This window comes from Callithrix jacchus, chromosome 10 (genome assembly GCF_049354715.1).
Source record: "Callithrix jacchus isolate 240 chromosome 10, calJac240_pri, whole genome shotgun sequence".
Taxonomy (NCBI): domain Eukaryota; kingdom Metazoa; phylum Chordata; class Mammalia; order Primates; family Cebidae; genus Callithrix; species Callithrix jacchus.
In genome coordinates, this window is record NC_133511.1 from 66,579,439 (window position 1) to 66,601,490 (window position 22,052).

The window sequence follows — 22,052 nt, forward strand, 5'->3', positions numbered from 1 at the left end:
CCTACTCTGATAGTACTTCCTTGAAGGACCTTCCCTGGCTATCTTATATAAAGTGGCTTCCATCAGTGACTCTTTTATTTCCTTTGCAGAACTTATCACTGATTCTTCCTTTTTCTTTCTTTCTTTTTTTTTGAGAGATGGGGTCTCACTCTGTTGCCCAGGCTGGAGTACAGTGATGTGATCACTGTAGCCACAAACTCCTGAACTCAAGGGATTCTCCAGCCTCAGCCTCTCGAGTAGCTGGGGCTATAGGCTTGTACCACTTGCCTGCCTTTTTTCTGTTTTCTTTTGATAGAGACAGGGTCTTACTGTTTCCCCCCACTGGTCTCAAACTCTTGGCTCAAGCAATCCTCCCATCTTAGCCTCCTAAAGTTCTGGGTCTAGTTTCCTTTCTTTCTTTCCTTTCTTCTCTCTTTCTTTCTTTTTTTTAATTTTTTTAATTGAGACAAGGTCTTGCTCTGTCACCAAGTCTGGAGTACAGTGGCACAATCATAGCTAATTGCAGCCTCAACCTTCCAGGATCAAGCAGTCCTCCTGCTTCAGCCATCCAACCACAGGCATGAGCCACCATACCTAGCTAATTTTTTTATTTTTAGTAGAGACAGTGTCTGGTTTTGTTGCTCAGGCTGTGGGTCTAGTTTCTTTATAATGAATAATCTTATTTGTGTGACCCTCCTCATCCCCTAAATATAAGTTTCTGGGTAGAGAGCATATTTACTGTTGAACATATTTGGCACATAGCACATAGTGGTCCCTCGATGATTTTTTTCCTTAATAAATAAGCACAAGATTAAAAAGTTAAACAGTAAAAAGTTATCTGTCCCATCTCTGTCCCCTAGTACCTTTTTTCAGAAGCCAATACTGTTTCCAATTTTCATTTCCTTTCAGGGATAGTCCACACATACATAAACATATATGTGTTTGTCACTTCCCCATCTTTTTCCCCATAAATGGTAGGGTACTGTCTAATAGTGTTCTATACTTATTTATCTGTTGCTTATTTCACACAACAGTGTGTCTTACAAACCATCTTTCTCTTTTTCCTTCTCCCTTCCCCTCTTCTCATTCTATGTGTATGTATGCATATATGTATATACTTGTAGATATATACACACACAGATGTACATATATACACATACATCTGTATATATAGTCAATATATACAGTTTAACCTTGTGCTTGTATATTAAGAAAAAAGATGTGTGCGTGTGTATTTGTGTACACACACAAAAAAAGTGTGTGTGTGTACACAAATATATATACATACTTTTTCTTATAGAAGCACAAGGTTAAAGGGTACATAACACAAATACACACACACATACACACACACACTTTTTTTTCTTAATATACAAGCACAAGGTTAAACTGTACATATTGTGTATCACTATGAAAAGGATAATTGGAGTTTGAGAGATAGCAAAGTTGAGGGTTATAGTTCTGTTAATGCCAGGATATAAATTAGACTTTTGAGTGGTTACTTCCCTGAGGATTTTGTTGGAAAAGCAGATGTAGATTTTTTTAATGGCTTGCTGGTGTACAAGGGTTGTTTCCTGGAACTTTAGGCTGCAGAGTGGAGGGTTTAAGACTTTTTTTAGGAGGTGTTTAAGGCTTTAGCCGAGTATGATGAATTTATAAATTAATTCCCACCACTTTAACTGACTTTGAGGTAGACAGAAAAACTGAAAATGGTTCTTCCCAGGATAGGCCTAGAGAGGGAGAGTTTGAGGGGAGAGAATTAATGAGCACCAAGTCTCCAGGGCAGGAGAGAAATACTGAGAAGGCCATGCCAGTGTTCAGGAGATTAACTTTTTGAACCCTTATGGTTAGCTTTACCTGGGGTTTTGTGAGGGTGATGGCTCTGCCGGCACTGGCTTTAGGCCCCCTTAGTTCTGCCATTGGGTTATTTGGTTAGATACCTTAGGCCCTGGGAAACTTTGTCCCCTGGGACAGTGTGCTTTTCAGTGATTCCTATGGCACAGTAGGCGTGGACAAGATGGTGGTCCATTCCTTTGGGGACAATTTTTTATACAATGTCCCTTTACACTGCACTGGTAACAAGCTTTTCTTTAAGACCTCTGGCCAATGAAAGGAGTTCCTTAGAACTTCCACTGGAGTAACTGACTTTTCGATTTTTCCTGCACCTTCGAAAATTAAAACAGAAACCATTAAATCTCCCTGATGGAGAGAGATGGGAGGGGGGCATGGTGTTGGGAAGTTCTTGCTCTTAAAATTACGACCCCTTGTAAACCCGAAAAAAGAACACATTCCCTCAGTATGAATATATATCTGCATGAATATATATCTGCTTTATTCATAAAATTAATTTCATTTTTATCTTTTATAATGTGGCTACTAGAAAATGTGAAATTTTATATGTGGCTTGCATTTGTGGCATACCTATTTCTTTTGGGCACTGCTGATCTACAGGATAGATTTTTAGAGGTGAAACTTTTGGGTTCTTTTGTTTTTGTTTTTTTGAAATGAAGCCTTGCTCTGTCACCCAAGCTGGAGTGCAGGGGCACAATCTTGGCTCACTACAACCTTCACCTCCCAGATTCAAGCGATTCTCCTGCCTCAGCCTCCTCCTGGGTTGCTGGGAATACAGGCATGTGCCACCACATCTGGCTAATCTTTGTATTTTTAGTAGAGACAGGTTTTGCCATGTTGGCCAGGCTGGTCTTGAACCCCTGACCTCAAGTGATCCACCTGCCTCAGCCTCCCAGAATGCTGGGATTACAGGTGTGAGCCACTGCACCTGACCTAGAGATGAAACTTTGGGATCAAAGGGAATATGCAAATAAAGTTTGGCATTCCCTATTCAAGGTGGTTGTTTATTAATAATACAATAATGGAGGATATAGGATAAAGGCCCTCACCAATAATATATGAGGGCCTTTATCCTATATCCTCCATTATTGTATTATTATAGCTTTTAATCTTTGCCAATGAGATGAGTGGAAATGTTATTTTTAATCTATACCTGTCTTATGAGTGAGGTTGAGCATCTTTTCATGTATTTATAAGATTATTTGTGTTTCCCTTTCTGAAGAGTCTGTTAAAGGATTTTTTTTTTTAACAAACGTTATCTTGTAGAGCTGTTTTAGATTTACTGCAAAACTGAGCAGAGGATACAGAGATTTCCCATATACCCACCTGTCCCCACATATGCATTAACAACATCCCCCACCAAGTGGTACATTTGATGAGCCTACATTGACATGTCATTATCACCCAAAGCCCGTAGTTAATATAGAGTTCATTCTTTGCACATTCTTTGGGTTTTGGCAAATGAACAATGACAGGTATACACCATTAGAGTATCACACAGAGTATTTTCGCTGTCTCCAGAATTCTCTGTGTTCTGCCTGTTCATGCATTTCTCCTCTTTAACTCCTGGCAAATACTGATCTTTTTACTGTCTGCATAGTTTTACCTTTTCCAGACTGTCACGTTGTTGGAATATACAATATATAGCCTTTTTAGATTGGCTTCTTTTACTTAGTAATTTCCTCCATGTCTTTTCATGGCTGGATAGCTCTTTTTTTTTTAGCCCAAAGAAGAATATTCCATTGTCTGTATGTACCACAGCTTATTTCTCCATTTCACCTACTGAAGAACATAATAGATTCTTCTAAATTTTGGCAATTATGAATAAAGCTGCTATAAATATTTGTGTGCATATTTTGTAAGATGTAAGTCTTCATTTCTTTGTATAAATACGAGACAGTATGAGTGCTGAGTCATATGGCAAGAGTATGTTTAGTTTTGTGAGAAACTGCCAAACTGTCTCCAAAGCGGCTATACTAATTTAAATCTCCACCAGCAATGAATGAGAGCTCCTGTTGCTCCACATCCTTGCCAGCATTTGCTGTTGTCCGTGTTCTGGATTTTGGCCGTTCTAATAGGGGTGCAGTAGTATCTCATTGTTGTTTTAATTTGCATTTTTCTGATGACATATGATGTGAAGCATCTTTTCATATGCTTCTTTACCATCTGGGTATTCTTTCTGGTGAAGTGTCTGTTTTGCTTTCTTGTTGAGTTTTAAGAATTCTTTATGTAGTTTGGATAACAGTCCTTTATCAGATATATCTTTTGCAAATATTTCTCCCAGTCTGGCTTGTCTTTTTATTCATTTGGCAGTGCCTTTTACAGAGCAGAAAATTTTATTTTAATTTTAAATCCAGCTTATCAGTTCTTTGTTTCATGGATCATGTGTTTGGTGGTGTACCTAAAAAGTTATTGCCAAACCCAAGATCCTCTAGACTTCCTCTCATCTTCTAGGAGTTTTACAGTTTTGCATCTGTTAAACTATTTGCTCAGCCGGGCGCAGTGGCTCACGCCTATAATCCTAGCACTTTGGGAGGCCGAGGCGGGTGGATCACAAGGTCAAGAGATCGAGACCATCCTGGTCAACAAGATGAAACCCCGACTCTACTAAAAATACAAAAATTAGCTGGGCATGGTGGTGTGCGCCTGTAGTCACAGCTACTCGGGAGGCTGAGGCAGGAGAATTGCTTGAACCCAGAAGGCGGAGGTTGCGGTGAGCCAAGATCGTGCCACTGCACTCCAGTCGGGATAACAACAGTGAAACCCCGTCTCAAAAAAACAAAACAAAACAAAAAAAACCTATTTACTCATTATTCTTTTGTTGTTTCTTATTGATTTGTGGATACTGTATGTAAAAAGTAGCTCTTGGCCATCTGTTTTGCAGACATTTCCCCCTAGTTCTCTTGGTTTTATTTATGGTATTTTTCCATGCCTGATATTATGCTATTTTTCCCATTTGAAAACAAAGTTATTTTGTTATTTTTATTGGTGTAATATTTTATTTATATATTAATTCAGAGAACTTTAATATTTTAATAATTGAGTCTCCCTATTCAAAAATAGATGTGTCTTTCTATTCTTTCAAGACTTCTTTTAGATTGTTTAGTAATATTTTAAACATTTTTTGCCAAGAGAATTAAATTGTTTATTGATTATGTATGATAATGGATGACACACAAGCTTCATTCTAATCTGTAATTTTATCTGTACCACTATTCAATTTTGATATATTGCACTGTATGTCAACAATCATTTTTATAACCAATAATTTTATGACTTTGCTTGGGTAATCCTTTTTAATGGTGAACTTCAGGTCACAACAGTAACTATCAGTTCTACTACACCAAGGTTTCTGAAGACAGTGGCTTCTCCACCCAAGCAGGTTGTATATAAACTCCAAATAGAACCTGGCATCACCCTAAAGGAATTCTAACTTCACACTGTCGGGGAAATTTACCAAGATAGCTTCAGAGTAGACCAACTTTACACAGCACGTTAAAAAAAAAAGACATTTATTCAGCATCATGATCAGACTATTACCTTTAGCAATCAACAGTATGGGTACAAAAAAAACAAAACTACATTAAAAGCCTGTGTTGGAATTCTTTACACTTTCCACAGAACAGGAACTAAAATAACCTGTTCTACAATTCATCACAAATACAGTCCTCGAGTTTTTTGCCCATACATGTGAGTTTTTGTCTAAAACATGTCTTCTTTGTAGCAGCTAGGCCCTGCCACCACTGTGCTTGGCTGAGTTCACAAATCTGTTGTAATCTGTAGCTTCCCTGTCACTTCTCCGGCTCTCCTCTCCTGCTAAGTTTTGTTTCCTGGCAGTAATTAAAATCTTCTGCCACTGCCGCAGCTACTGCTATTACTGGAACCACCATAGTTACCTTGGTTTCATGGTTTAGAAAAGCATTGGCCTCCACCACCATAGAGGCCAGAGTTTCCTCCTTCGTGAGTCCAAATTTTTTCTTTTTTCTGAGACAGGTCTCACTCTGTTGCCCAGGCTGGAGTGCAGTGGTGCAACCTCAGCTCACTGCAACCTTTGCCTCCCGGCTTCAAGCGATTCTCCTGCTTCAGCCTCCCGAGTAGCTGGGACTATAGGCCCACCCTACCAAGCGTGGCTAATTTTTCTATTTTTAGTAAACATGAGGTTTTGCCATATTGGCCAGGCTGCTCTCGAACACCTGACCTCAAGTGATCCACTTGCCTCAGCCTCTCAAAGTGCTGTGATTACAGGCATAAGCCACCTCACCCAGCCAGGTCCAAAATTTGAAGACTGATTGTTGTAATTGCCAAAATCATTGTAGCTTCCACCCACTCCAGAATTGCTTCCATCATCACCAAATCCATTATAGCCATCTTCACTGCCACTACATCTACCACCACAGCTGCCACCACAGCCAGCATGACCACTAAAGTTTCCTCCACAACCAAAGTTGTCATTCCCACCAAGACCACCTCCACAACCACCACCAGTTCCTAGAATCACTTGGACCTCTTTGGCTGGATGAAGCATTAGCCATCTTTTGCTTTGACAGGGCTTTCCTAACTTCATAGCTGTGGCCATTCACAGTATGCTATTTCTGAATGACAGTCTTATCCACGAAGTCATGGTTGTCAGAGGTTACAAAGGCAAAGCCCCTTTTCTTATCATTGCCTCTGTCAGTCATGATTTCAATCACTTCATTTTCTTCCATACTGATCAAAATAATGTCTTAGATGATGTTCTTCAGTGTCTTCTTTAGTGCCACCAACAAATATCTTTTTCACAGTTAAGTGGGCACCTGGTCTTTGAAAAATCTTCTCTTAGACAGCTCTCTTTGGTTCCACAACTCTTCCATCTACCTGTTGTGGCCTTGCATTCATGGCTGCATCTACCTCTTCCACAGTGGCAGATGTGACAAACCCAAAGCCCCTGGAGTGCTTGGTGTTTGGATTTTTCATTACCACACAGTCTGTGAGTGTTCCCCATTGCTCAAAACGGTTCCTCAGGCTCTCATTGGTTGTTTCAAATCTCAACCCTCCAATAAAGAGCTTCCTCAGCTGTATGGGCTCTTTAGGAGACTCTGACAGGGGCATATGACAGCAGGGGCAAGAGAGACTTTAACAATGCTTCCTCAGCAGCATCCACAGGCAGAAAGGAATAAGTTAACCTAAATGTTTATTTAAACTAGATTTTTTCACATATTTTTTGACGTTTATTCCTGGATATACTTTGTTGTATGAATTTTTAAGCTACTGTGTCAGATAGGGATGCTTTCTGGTGCAGATTAAGTAAAACCAACAAAAGCAGCTTAAGCTGATAGGAGTTTATTTTTCTCACATAACAAAATGTCTAGAGGTAGGTGGCCACAGGCACAGTTCTGTAGCTTCATGATGTCAGGCCTGGTGTCTGCAGTTTTTCTGGCCTTACCCTCAAACATGGTCATCACATGGTGGTTGCTGTACCTCCAGGCATCACGCCCACAGACAAGGCAAGGAGAAGGGGACAGAGAGAAAGGACAGGATTTTTTTTTCTTATGTTTTATAGATTTTCATGTGAGCTTTCAGGACTTAGGGAGAGAATCTTTTTTATGGCTTGAAATATGGGAGCATCCCTCCAGGACAGTTTTGTTTGTTTTAAAAATTCTGCTAGAACCTTAAGGGTTTTGCTGACTGGGACAGTTTCTGTGTTAATTTATTGTTTCTCATCCTAAAATAGTTGAAGTGCAGAACCTGGATTTGAAAAATGTTTTAATTTCCCAGAACCCAAGAAGAAACAAACATCCTTCTTCATTATCTCTGTGTAATAGTGGGCAAGACTTTTTCTATTCTGCATTTTCACTAAGAGTGAAATGCTTCAAGGTTACCATTTTTATTTGAGGGTCTCATTTCCAACTCCCTACCTTGCACATGGGCATTGTAACCCAAGAACCAGATAAATGGACAGTTCTCAAACCCCAGGTAACCACAATATCAGTCCCACAGGCTTATCACTCTGCTTTTTAATTCTTTTTTTCTCACTGCCTGGAGTTGTCCCTTTTATCTTGTGAATGATGCTATGCATTTAAGGTAATGTTTTCCTGTTTTACATAGCATTTTGAGGTATTTATAGAGCATAGACTTTTAGGTCATCTGGTTTACCATATTCTTAGTATACAGATTAGTACATAGTACAGATTCAAATGTATTCTTCTTTCCTTCATTCAGAATGAAATAGAGGGGATTCGTGTCGTATACATGGTAGAAGTCACCATAGATATTCTCTAACCTTCTAAATTTGAAATCCTATAAATTATTAGAATTACATTTTCTTGCTTTTTTGTTAACTGTTCCTAATGTCTTATTTGTCAGGCTACTTGACAAACTGAAAACTCATTGACATTTATATGGATAATTAACATGCTAATTGTTAATAAACTATATTTGGTATGATATACATTCTACTTTATAATAGAAAAATGACTTTTTTCTATATCACATAATAGAACTACTTTATTAATGTTAAGTTAAATAATATCAAGTTTTAAGGAATATTCTATGGTTTCTTGGATTATCTTTGGTATCAAGTTATAGGTTTAAAAGTATGATTAGACACTAAGGCATATGCATATTATAATGTTATCATAATAATGCTCTGCTTGTATTTTACTCATATTATTATTAAAGTATACTTCTAAAAGAAAATCATATATGATCATTTTATTGAAGAGTCCCTATAGAGTTATTACTATCAATATCTTTTGATATTTATTAAATTAGTCCTATGTTGACTTTTTTACTTGATCAATTTGATAATGCTTTTTAATAAAGCTGAAGATCTCTACTATAGGTAAGAAAATATCTGACAAGCATTTTAAGTAATTATAGTTATATTTATTCATCATCTAGGTTTACTGGGAAACTGGTGCTCAGATCACATCTCCTCATGATAAAGAAATTCTAAAATGTATAGAAGAATGTGTGGAACCCTGGAATGGTTCCTGGAATGATAATTTAGTGGATACCAGTCCACTGAAGAGAGACCCTCTGCAGGACATTTGCAGGAGATACATGGAAGATCTGAAAATGATCTGTTTTTACAGGTATCCAAGTGGGAATATCGAATAATATTACTTTAGAATAACGATAACAAATGAGGAGAAGAAAAAGTGATTAAAATGTGTTGTCTATTTATTAGATTAAAATTATAGCTAAATAGTACTCATAAGAGTCAAAGAGTGGAAACCCAAGTAGAATGGATAAATAAAACACAGTATATCTGGCCAGGTGCAGTGGCTCTCGCCTGTAATCGCAGCACTTTGGGAGGCTGAGGTAGCCGGATCATGAGGTCAGGAGATTGAGACAATCCTGTCCTGACTAACATGGTGAAACCCCGCGTCTACTAAAAATACGAAAAATTAGCTGGGTGTGCTGGCATGTGCCTGAAGTCTCAGCTACTTGAGAGGCTGAGGCAGGAGAATCATTGAACCTGGGAGGCAGAGGTTGCAGTGAGCTGAGGTCATACCACTGCACTGCAGCCTGGGCAACAGAGTGAGACTCTGTCTCAAAAAAAGAAAAAAAAATTGTATATCCAGACAATGAAATATTATTCAGCAACAAAAAGAAATGAAGTACTTACATACTACAACATGTATAAACCTTGAAAACTCATGCAAACTGAAAGAACCCAGTCACAAAGAACCACATATTGTATGATTCCATTTATATGGCATATGCAGAATAGCAAATTTATAGAGACAGAAATAGATTATAGGTTACTTGTGACTTGAAGGAATGAAAGGGTTGGGGACTGGAAGCTACAGAATCTAGAGTTTCTTTTTTCATTTTTTATTTTGAGACAGACTCTCGCTCTTGTCATCCAAGCTGGAGTGCAGTGGCATGATCTCGGCTTACTGCAACCTCCCTATTTCAAGCAATTCTCCTGCCACAGCCTCCAAAGTAGCTGGGACTATAGATGCCCACTACCATGCTGGGCTAATGTTTGTATTTTTAGTAAAGACAGGGTTTCACCATGTTGGCCAGGCTGGTCTTGAACTCCTGACCTCAGGTAATCTGCCCACCTCAGCCTCCCAAAGTACTGGGATTACTGGTGTGAGCCACTATGCCCAGCCTAGAGTTTCTTTCAGGAGTAGTGAGAATGTTCTAAGATTGATCATGGTCATGGTTGAACAACTGAATATAGTGAAAGTCAATCATATACTTTAAATGGGTGAATTATGTGGTATATGAATTATATCTCAATAAAGCTGTTAAATTATACTTAAATATATGTGTTTCTTCTATGTTAGATCAATACATTTCCTTTAAGATTTATTTTTCCTTAACCATATCCATATTTCCAAAATTATCTCTATTAATTCTTCTGTAAATAGCTACTATTGCTAGGAAGAATCTTGGCTTACTGGGTGTATTTTTCCTATCCTAAAAAATAATTTTAGCTTTTTCCTCCACTTTATTTTAATTTCAAAAGTATACCCATCAAGGTATCAGTTGTTCGCTTCTCCATCTAAAATAAGTGAACAATAATACTAGCTAAATGCTACCAACTCTACTCAGTCTAAAAAGAATTTGATTCTTTTGTTATCCTTTCTGTCTTTGCTCATTTTTATTTTTGTTTTTTAAAGAGTATATGGGAAAAAGCAAATTAACAAGTGAACCTAACTATTTATCAAGCTGAAGGCATAATTACACAGAGAAGAATTATTTCAAGTGACTTTATAGTAACTGACTATACATTTCTAGTGGGATACATCCTAAGGATAAAGAACTACAAAGAAACCTCAAATTGTATTTGATAGCTATACTGTTAGTAGTAATATTGGTGGTTTTACAGATATAAATATAAATAAATATATAGATAGACATACACATACATATGATAAAACAAATGGATAATTATGCTAATATCAGTAGGATCCAAGATTTTAGTTTAAGAGAAGCAAATGTAAATCAAATAAAATAATTTTTAAATTATAATTTTGAATTTGAATTTGAAATATGTTTTATTTACCTAAAATGCTAAAATACGAGTTCTGTTACTATAAAGGCCTATGCCTACCACTAAAGCCCAGATTGTGGTTTCTAAATACCATTTTCAAGTAAAAGGAACGAGGGCTTATTGGAGAAATTGATTCTGATCAAGGATTGGGGCAGAAAATGTACTAAATTAGCCTGAGATGACTTTGTTTTTCTTTGCCATAAAGCAGTTTAGCTTTCAAAGATACTGGGGTCATATCAAAAGAATCTAGGAGCCAACTAGAAGGGGCTCCCACTGACCAAAGATTGGATAGTTGGGCATCAAAAAGAATAATCACCTTAATGAATTAAAACATTAAACATAAAAAGCCCATGACTGTTAGTAATACTTAAAAAGCACTTTATTGGTCACCTTTGGGAGTTGCTGGACTGAAAATCACTCATGCTGAAATTTGATAAGTTCTACATTTTCTTTCTGAAAATCAATAAATGTTTGAAATTTTCTCCTAATTTGTTCTGTCTTTTCTATATGAACTGAATCTTAGGACTAATCAAGTGGTTGTTGAAGGATCATTATTTTAAAAAGAAAAATCCAATAAATGCAGAAGGAATAATAGAATTTTTAAAATCACTATTTTATGACCTTTAATAAATAATGTATCTAAGTAATGCTCATCAAGGGCTGCTAAGACCCATAGGTGAAAAGTTGATGGGAAATTTTTTGATGTAAGGATTAGGCTGACCCTGATGAATCTTAATTTAACAACATTTAAAGTAAGGTACAAATTGTGTGCCTCCACCTGTTAGTCAATAGAAAATACACAGCACCTATTCTTGTCCAAAGAATTGAAATTGAATCTGATGTTACCTCTAAATGCAACTGCCTATTTACAGAACAAATAGGATAGAGGAGCATGGTAATAGCAAAAGGATGCAGTCTACATACTGGAGATACGGGAAATTCTATAGGACAAATGGCTCAGTTTCTTCAATAAATGACATTTGGGTTGGGGAAGGAAGGGAGGAACATTTATAGATTAAAAGACACTTGGGGCTGGGCTCAGTGGCTCCGCCTGTAATCCTAGCACTTTGGGAGGCCAAGGCAGGTGATCACCTGAGCTCAGGAGTTCGAGACCAGCCTGGGCAACACGGTAAAACCCATCTCTACCAAAAATACAAAAAATTAGCCAGGAGTGGCAGCTTGTGCCTATGGTCCCAGCTACCCAGGAGGCTGAGGCAGAAGAATTGCTTGAATCCGGGAGGCAGAGGTTGCAGTGAGCCAAGATCACACCACTGCACTCCAGCCTGGGTGACAGAGAGAGACTCCATCTCCAGAAAAAAAAAAAAGAGAGAGAGACTTGAGAGGCATAGCAACCAAATATATGGAGCTCGTTCACTCAGGTCCTGCTTCAAGTAAAACAACTGTTAAAGTATTTTTGAGACCCTTGAGAAAAATTTGAACATAGGGTATTAGAGGAAATAAATTACTGTTGATTTTGTTAGCTGTAGTAATGATAATATGGTTATGTCTTCAAATACTAAAGCATTTTCATGTAAAGTAATATGTCTTGAATAAATGAGAGTAGACTGACAGACTATGGAAACATTATAGTGAGGTAATGGTTATATGGTGTTAGATATTCTGTCTGCCTATGCATATGTTTGAAATTTGTCATAACATTTTATTTTTATTATTTACCTTATAATAAATCTTATTTTTTATGGGGAATAGTTAGTAAATAGTAGGTTAGTATGTAGAAAGTTTTGCTGTGGAAAAGACCAAAGAAACAAAGACTAGATGCTAGTGGAAATTATGCTGGCAAGAGAGGATTGATTATCCATGTACTAAAGTTCTCAAGTGAGAATAGATGGAGACCAGAGCAGAAGTAGAGGGGTTGACCTTTGATACAAATAACACTTCTTCATTATTATCAGATGGAAGAAGGAAAAAATATGGGATCCTGGTGGGGTTGTCAGTTTGGTGTGGGATAATTAGGAAGTTTCCATCAAATGGCTCTGTGTCTCAATGATGTATGAGGTGAAGGGGGAGGAAAGGAATAAGAAGAGAAGTCACCAACTTGGAGAGTAAAAAAGTAAGCTTTTTGGGTAAAAAGTAGGATTGCCTGGCAGCATTGAGTATCCATTCAGAGTGAAGCTATTCAATCCTTTTGTGAAAGTTTTGTGATCATGATTGCATGTTGATTTTCTTTTACAGGGAGTTAAACTCAAAGACCACCTTGAAATTTGTGCATACATCTTTTCATGGGGTTGGACATGACTATGTGCAGTTGGCTTTTAAAGTGTTTGGTTTTAAGCCTCCAATTCCAGTACCAGAACAAAAAGATCCTGATCCAGACTTTTCTACTGTTAAATGTCCAAATCCTGAAGAAGGAGAATCTGTGCTGGTATTTTTTTAAATATTTCAATTATTATTAATTTTTAAACCATCCTCAGAATAGATAGAACTCACTGACAATTCAAAGATTACAAAAGCAGAAAGGACTGTAGTTTACATCTTTTAAATTGCATTGCAGTTAAAGGCTATGTTTTGTTTGAAATGTCAACGGTAGGTATCCCTACTTTTAGCTTCTTATTTTAAATTTAGCTGAATTCTATGCCTTCTAAAATACCTATCACTAACATTGTGCCTACATATAGGAACGTTAACATTGAATTTAGGTTCTTCAGTACAATTGAGCTTTTTGGGTCACTGTTTCAGGAACTTTCTCTGAGACTGGCAGAGAAAGAAAATGCCCGAATAGTGCTAGCCACAGATCCTGATGCAGACAGACTGGCAGCAGCAGAACTTCAGGAGAAGTATGTAGAATCTGTTATTTGATTAAAAGCTTGAACTTTGAAAAGCAATGTATTTTAAGTCTTACAGGCTCATTGAAAAGAATGAAAAAAATAAGAAAAGAACATAAATTTCCTATAAATCCACCATCCAGAAATAACCACCTAAGTTGATACTTTGACAATTCTTTCCTGTCTTCTTAATTGAAATATTTAAAGATGTATTGGTTTTTATTATGATAATAGTTTTATATCTTATTTTCCACTTCAATTGTACAAAATGTTTCAAAAAATGCTTACAGTGTAAGCATTTTCCCCTGACTTTATATATTGTTTAAAAATGTTAATTTTTAAAAAAGACATAATATTCCAACAGATCACTTTATGATGTAGCCATTTCCTAATCTTAGTCCTCTAGGTTGCTATGTATTTTTACTGTTATAATGTGACAAATGTCCTTACATCGAAAGGCTTAATTATTAATCGTAATTTTTTCTCTCATTAAGAGAATAATTATAATGATATAATAATTTTCCAAAAGACGTTGTAACCATTCCTACCATAAAATCACCCCTGGGCAGTTAGAAAACAAGTAGTAGTAAATGTTGTCTCAAAAATCCCACATAATAGTTTCTGATTTTTCCTAACTGAATGATGGTAATTTGTAGGCCCTGGAGTCAAGAAGTTTTAATGAAAAGAAAGGTCTTGACATTGCATTTTCCTTCTCTCTACAGTGGCTGTTGGAAAGTTTTCACAGGGAATGAATTGGCAGCTTTGTTTGGGTGGTGGATGTTTGATTGCTGGAAGAAAAATCAATCAAGAAATGCTGATGTGAAGAATGTTTACATGTTGGCCACCACGGTCTCTTCTAAAATTTTGAAGGCAATTGCACTTAAAGAAGGATTTCATTTTGAAGTAAGAATAATGTCTGTGTGCTACTTTTTAAAAACCTATTTGTGAATGTTAAAGACATCTCCTCACCAAAACTGACTTTCATTGATTTCATTTGTTATTCCCTTATTTTTCTAATTCCGTTAACACTTATTCAGTCTATTTGATAATTTAGACACCTTGAGCCAAAATTCATCCAGTACTGTATATGAATTTCTGGGACTAAGATGAGATAATCTTTAAAAATTACATTAATACTTATTACTCCATACAACAATATCTGGTTTTTAGACAGGGAAAATTTAGCTCCTGGTGACCTCATCAGTAACTCAGACTTCACTCCAAAAAATTGTGGTTGTCATCAACCCCTTGTTTAGGCTCTTCAAGCATAGTCTTAAGAAACTTTAAGTAGTCTTCTAAATTGCATATTAAGACTCAATGATCCTACATCTGAAAAAACAAGTAGTGGCTCTCCCTCAGCCCAGATCATTAACCTTGTGACTTTAAGACCCTTAAGCTGACCATTTTTGCAGCTATGGGAACTAAGTTGCTTTTCCTCTGCCATCTTTGCCAAATATCAGTGAAAATGTCCCTGGGCATTTTTCTTGAGCCATAGTCAGGATACAGGTCTTAACACTAATTGGCTGAGTAAAAAAAATTGTCTTTATGAAATAGAGCTTTCAACCTTATACTTTCTAAAACATACATAACAAAATAGAAGATACTGAAAGTAGGGCTGGGTGCAGTGGCTCATGCCTGTAATCCCAGCACTTTGGGAGGCTGAGGTGGGTGGATCACAAGTTCAGACATTCGAGACCAGCCTGGCCAACATGGTGAAACCCCGTCTCTACTAAAAATACAAAAAATTAGCTGGGCATGGTGGCGGGTGCCTGTAATCCCAGCTACTCAGGAGGCTGAGGCAGGAGAATTGCCTGAGCCCAGGAGGCGGAGGTTGCGGTGAGCCGAGATCGCGCCATTGCACTCCAGCCTAGGTAACAAGAGCGAAACTCCGTCTCAAAAACAAAACAAAACAAAAAAACCCCACATAAATTAGTCGGGCATGGTGGCATGCGCCTGTAATCCCAGCGACTCAGGAGGCTGAGGCAGAGGAATCGCTTGAACCCAGGAGGCAGAGGTTGCAGTGAGCTGAGATCACACCACTGAACTCCAGCCTAGGTGACAGAGTGAGACTCCATTTCAAAAAAACAAAGATACTGAAAGTTCATTCAAGCCTAAGCTTCTGATGTTTTCCTTGTTTATATCTATAGCAAGAAAAATGTATAATGAGCACAAAAGAGAAAAAAGACCAATTCTAAAGACGACTATTATAATTTTAGTTGCTTGTTTTGTTGTAGCAGGGAGGTTTTGGGGTTTTTATTTTTATTTTTCAGTAAGGAGTTAGAGAGGTGAATTAGGAAACAAGTTGGTAAGCTTTAGAATTAGTGTATATCATGTACTCTTTCTGCTGACTCTAAAACAGATTGTGTCTTTAAAGTGAACAGTAGCTCATTAGATGAAAAGTCCTCAAATCTAATTATTTAAAGAAGTACTTAGTAACTGTTTTGGTGATTTTATTAACAGTTAGGACACAGTGTTATGAGAAGGTACACTTGCTTCAAGCTTACATTGTGCTAATATTAAAAGTGCATCACCAAAAAACTTCATGACCTTCGATTGATAACTCAGGGAAAGTAAATCCACCAACCTTCATGGCACTCTTATATTAGTCGTTATAGTATTGCTTATAGGACAGTTTCTGAGAAGCAGAAACTTGATATTGAGTCTTGACTCCATCTCTTTTATGCAGTATAATTTTGGACAGATTGACTTATCTTTCGAGCCTGTGTTTCAGCAATAGTGTTTGTGAGCATTAAAGATAATGATGTAAAGCACCTGGTTCAGTACTTATTCATGTTACTTTGTAACTATATGAAGCACCACTCATGCTGGGTTATGTTTGGTGCAAATCACCTAGTACTATAATCTAGAAATAATAGATCATCAAGAATAGCAGTGTGTGTATTTATGACACTTTATTACTATATGTCTGCTACTCTATAAATCTTTGTGGACTGAAGACTATAGTAGAAAATCACTATATGAATGTTATGTGCATGTAGTGGCAGCTTTTTCTCTAATAGGTATTTGTGAGAGAATCACTTAACTAGAGCGGCCTCCTCTGCATTTCAGGAAACATTACCAGGTTTTAAATGGATTGGAAGTAGGATAAAAGACCTCCTGGAAAATGGGAAAGAAGTCCTTTTTGCATTTGAAGAGTCTATTGGTATGTAGTAAATATTAAAATTTTTGAAATTTGATTGATAATTTTTTTTTTAAATGTAATTCTGTAGGAAGAGTTTTTTATGTTTTGGTTTCGTATTTGGAGTTGTAAAAACTACAGAGAACTGAGAAATGCATTTCTTATCAGGGAAAAAAAAAAGAACCAAAATATCCCCTAAATATTGATGGGTTTCCTCTATTACTAGGCTTTTAAATTTCCTCATCTCCTATAATCCCAGCAGTTTGGGAGGCTGAGGCAGGCGGATCACAAGGTCAAGAGATCGAGACCATCCCAGCCAACATGGTGAAACCCCTTCTCTACTAAAAATACAAAATTTAGCTGGTTGTAGTGGCGCATGCCTATAGTCTCAGCTACTTGGGAGGCTAAGGCAGGAGAATTGCTTGAACCCCGGAGGCGGAGGTTGCAGTGAGCCGAGATCACACCACTGCACTCCAGACTGTCTCAAAAAAAAAAATTTCCTCATCCTTCTGAAGAAATGTAAAACTATTGAAATTATAGGCTTAAGTTTTCCTCTTTTCTAGTGATGGTTTTCAATCCTCAGGTTTTCTCTGTGGAACTTCAGTTTTGGATAAAGATGGGGTGAGTGCAGCTGTTGTGGTTGCTGAGATGGCATCTTACCTGGAAACCATGAATATAACATTGAAACAGCAACTGATTAAGGTTTATGAAACGTAAGTTCTACTATTATGAATTTCACATGCTAAATTTTTTTTTATTGTCACATCCTTAGTTTTCTAAATTTGTTTCTGAAGAATAGTCAGTCCTTTAAAATTATGTGAATTGAGGACTGCCACTTTCTACAAAATACTGTAGTAGGCTGATCTTCTTTAATATATATTTTTCTAAAGCGTTATCTGAAATCTAATTTTAGCACTTTGAATCTTTGCACAGATATGGTTATCATATTTCAAAAACTTCCTATTTCTTGTGTTATGAACCATCTACCATCAAAAATATATTTGAAAGGCTTCGTAATTTTGATGCTCCAAAAGAATATCCAAAATTTTGTGGGACATTTGCTATATTGCATGTACGGGACATTACCACTGGATATGACAGTAGCCAGCCTAATAAGAAATCAGTAAGTACCTTTTTTTTTTTTTCAAACAATTTAGAAAATTTCATGGCTCATCACACCAAAAAGTCCAGAGGCAGGACAGATTTCACATGAGGTTCAATCCAGTTTCCTCATGTTTACTAGTTTATTATAAAGGGGACAATTCTGGAACAGCCAGAGAAGAGATGTACTAAGGGCGGGGTTGGGGCCTAGAGCCTCCCAGCAAGTCCATGTGTTCACCAAGCTGGAAGCTCCTGTAAACACTTTTTTTAAAAAAGTTAACAATTTATAATAATTCATACTGAGATTGGCGATCAGCAGGATTTGTTTTCCAAGTACTGGTCATGAACCCACTGATCAAAACAGGATCTGGTCAAAACAGGATGCAGCAAAGAAACCAGCCAAAATTAGCAAAACCAAGATGGCAACAAAAGCAATCTCTAGTTCCCCTCTCTGCTCTTTGTATGCTAATTATAATACATTAGTATGCTAAAGACACTCCCACCAACACCATGACGGCTTATAGATGCCATTGCAACACCCAGAAGTTACCTTATATGGTTTAAATGGGGAGGAACCCTTGTTCCAAGAACTACTCACACTTTTTCTAGAAAATTTGTGAATAACTTGCCCCTTATTTAGCATGTAATTAAGCAGAAGCTATAATATAGCTAGTCAGCAGTCCTTAGTGCTACTCTGCCTATGAAGCAGCCATTTTGTTCCTCTGATAAAATTGCTTTCCTTTTTTTTTTTTTTTTTTTTTTTTTTTCTTGAGACAGAGTCTTGCTCTGTCTCCCATGCTGAAGTGCAGTGGCAAGATCTTGGCTCACTTCAATCTCTGCCTCCCAGGTTCAAATGATTCTCCTGCCTCAGCCTCCTGAGTAGCTGGGACTACAGGCACATGCCACCATGCCAGGCTAATTTTTGTATTTTTAGTAGAGACAGAGTTTCACCATGTTGGCCAGGCTGGTCTGGAACTCCTGACCTCAAGTGATTCACCCACCTTGGCCTCCCAAAGTGCTAGGATTACAGGCGGGAGCCACCATGCCCAGCAATTGCTTTCCTCTTGAATTCCTTCTCTGTGTGAGGCCAAGAAATCTGGGCTGAGCCCCAGTTTGGGGGTTCACCCACATCAATACTATAATAAAATGGTGAAACTTCAGGCCTGTGAGTTTCTTGAGACTAGAACCCATTGTTTTGCTCCAGCGCATTTTTCAGTCTGCTAGCTTGTTTCTCTGACTTTGATCCTATCCTTATCACTTCTCAAAAAATCATCTATACCACCCCGAGGGTGAGTTGTGAGGAATGGAGGCAGGGGGCAGAGAGAGAGAAAGAGAGAAAATGAGCAATGATGCTAGATAATGTTGAAAATAAGTGTAAAAGCCTATAATTTCAAAGCCATGCATATTTTTAATTTTAACATCCCTTTCCAACCTTATTCCCTATACCTCCAGCCAAATAAAACAACTTACTTACTTACCTATATATATACATTTTTTTTTTAATTTCTGCATTTTTGGCTCAGTTGTTTCCTTAGTTTACCCATTTTTCCAATTTTTACAGGCCCATATCTCAGCCACTATAAGACTGAAGGCAAATATCACCTGTTCCTACGTGACCTCTAGGCCCCATAATTAGACACCTTCCTCTTGAGGTTTCATTATATAGTGTGCCTTCCTCCTGTTACTTTCTGTTTTATGTTGTCATTGTGTGTACATAGCAGGTTCCTTTCTGATGTACTTTTGTGCCTCTCAAAGTTTCTGCCCATGTAGTAGCTGCTCAACAAATACTTAAATGCCATAGATTGCTGATTGTATTCATTTTGTTGTTGTTGTTGTTATAATGATTATTAGCCCAAATTTCCATTTGTCATGTTCTGATGTGGTCTCAAGATTCTAGGGACATATGTATTTTGGAAAATCTGTAGTTTATCATGTAGAATAGTACCCATATTCCATTTTTGCATATTTGTCTAATCAACATATATTAGTTCCTGGTGTTGATATCCTTTGTATGAGTATAAGTGTGTCTATTTTTCTATCTTTGTAAATTGCTTGAAGAGAAAAATTATTTTTTGCTTCTTTTTATTTCTCTAATTTGCTGTGCTCAAGTAGCCTTTGATATAATGCTTTTTTCCCTCTTAATTCTCATTAAAGTGTATGATATTATTCAGGGTGCTTTTTCATCTCTGCTGGTTCTTAAAACAAGTTTGTAAGTTAGGTAGCATAGATGTTGTTATCTCCAAGGTTGCGTAGTACGTGTCAAAGCCTTCCTGAATTCTCTCTTTTCCATGTTTCAGATTGATTGATGTTCATGTGTATTCATGTATCAGAATCCTTCTGTGCTACAGGCACAGGTACACTAGGGATATAGCAATAGCAGAGACACTACACTCAAAGAAAAATCTAGTGGGGAAATTGACAAGTAAACAGCAACTTACGAAATGATAAGTGCTACCAGGAGAGGCATGCCTAGGATATCATGGAAGAGACTTTGAGGGCTTATGGAAGACTTTTTGGAGAACTGTTCGGAACTGAGTTCCCAAGAATGATTAGGAGTTAGCCAGATGCAGGAGGAGCAGAGGGTGTTTCAGGCAAAGAGAACAGTAAGTAGAAGGTCCAGAGATGAAAAAGCATATTCTCCTTCAGAGAACCAAAGGTAGTTGTCTGTAACTGGAGTATGAGGGAGAAGAATGGCCTGTATAGTGAGTGGGTTTTGAGGGGCAAACTTCCAGTTAGTACACTGTATCAGCAGTCTAGATGAGGTATGACGGTCGCCTGAATTCAGTATATGAGCAAGCAGTATGGAGACAACTGAATAAAGTTGAGTTAAATAAAGTATAGAAAGGACTATGGGCTGTGGGTAAAAAAGAAGGGAAGATCTCTGTGTTAAGTCACTGATATATGGTAATGTACTGACCAAAAGGGGGGGTCTCAAGGACAGGACTTATGGCTCAGGACAGCTGAGGAAAAGTACCACTGTCAACCCCTCTGCCCTAGTACAACCCTCACAATCCCCTTGAGATGCATTGATAGACCGATGTGTGGACTAGCAAGAGTACCAGTGTTAATACATATATTTAGTGTCAGTAAAACATCACTTCTTTTTTAAATTTTTATAAAAAATACAGTTTTTTCTGCACCCCAGTACATGCAGGATATGTGCACTCCTCTTTGGAGACGATTGATAAACGTCCAAGTGCTTTGCAAATATAGAGGCAGTCTGGACTTTGGAACTTGGCTTCCACTTCTTGTTCTACCACTTAGCTGATTGTCTTGAGAGGGTTGTTTACTCTCTTTGAGCCTCGTCTGTAAAATGGTGGTAATACTTACTTTACAGGATTACTGTTGAGGCCCAGAGATCATGTATGTGAGGTATATAACCCAATGCCTGAACTATTCAGTAAATGGTATGTTTATGAATTATTATATAAGTAATCATCATTTGTATTTTATAATGCTTTTAAGATATGTTTTAATTTTTCAATTGTGGTTAAAAAAATCACATAACATGAAAATTAACCACCTTAACCATTTTTTTTTTAAGTGTATAGTTCGGTAGTGTTAAGTATATTCATATTGGTGTGCGACAGACCTCTAGAACTTTTCCATCTTGCTAAACTAAAACTATCCATTAAACAATAACTCCCCATACCCATACCCCCTGCCCCTGGCAACTTCCATTCTAATTTCTATTTCTGTAAATTTGACGACTTTAGATACCTCATATAAGTGGACTGTATTTTATAATTCTTGAAAATGAAAGAAAATGAAAAAGATGCCAAGTATAATTAAACAGTTGTTGCCATTTTGCATAGGTGCTGCCTGTGAGTAAAAACAGCCAAATGATTACATTTACTTTTCAAAATGGCTGTGTTGCTACCCTCCGGACAAGTGGGACAGAACCAAAGATAAAGTATTATGCAGAGATGTGCGCTTCACCTGACCAGAGGTGAGAACTGATTTTTTTAGATATACATACAAAAGTTTATTGATATATAACTCAGATACCATACAGTTCACCCACTTAAAATGTACAATTCAGTGGTTTTTGGTATATTCAAAGTTGTGCATCTATCACTATAATCTATTTTAGAACATTTTCATCACCCCTAAAAGCCCATATCCATGAGAAATCACTTCCCATTTCCTTCCTTTACAGCCCTCAGCAACCACCAATACACTCTTTTTCTCTAAAGATTTGCTGCTTCTG

General features: G+C 37.3%; 1 protein-coding gene across 2 annotated transcripts in view; it reads left to right on the top strand.

Moving 5' to 3' along the window:
• PGM2L1 (phosphoglucomutase 2 like 1) overlaps positions 1-22,052 on the top strand; it is an 84,556-nt gene that overhangs the window by 55,294 nt on the left and 7,210 nt on the right. For both annotated transcript variants that reach the window (XM_002754823.7, XM_009007440.5), the window contains 8 exons: positions 8,710-8,903; positions 13,013-13,202; positions 13,517-13,614; positions 14,325-14,505; positions 16,672-16,765; positions 17,325-17,454; positions 17,675-17,864; positions 21,658-21,791. In XM_002754823.7, the coding sequence (XP_002754869.1) occupies positions 8,710-8,903; positions 13,013-13,202; positions 13,517-13,614; positions 14,325-14,505; positions 16,672-16,765; positions 17,325-17,454; positions 17,675-17,864; positions 21,658-21,791 (1,211 nt within the window). The remainder of the gene's footprint in view (positions 1-8,709; positions 8,904-13,012; positions 13,203-13,516; positions 13,615-14,324; positions 14,506-16,671; positions 16,766-17,324; positions 17,455-17,674; positions 17,865-21,657; positions 21,792-22,052) is intronic.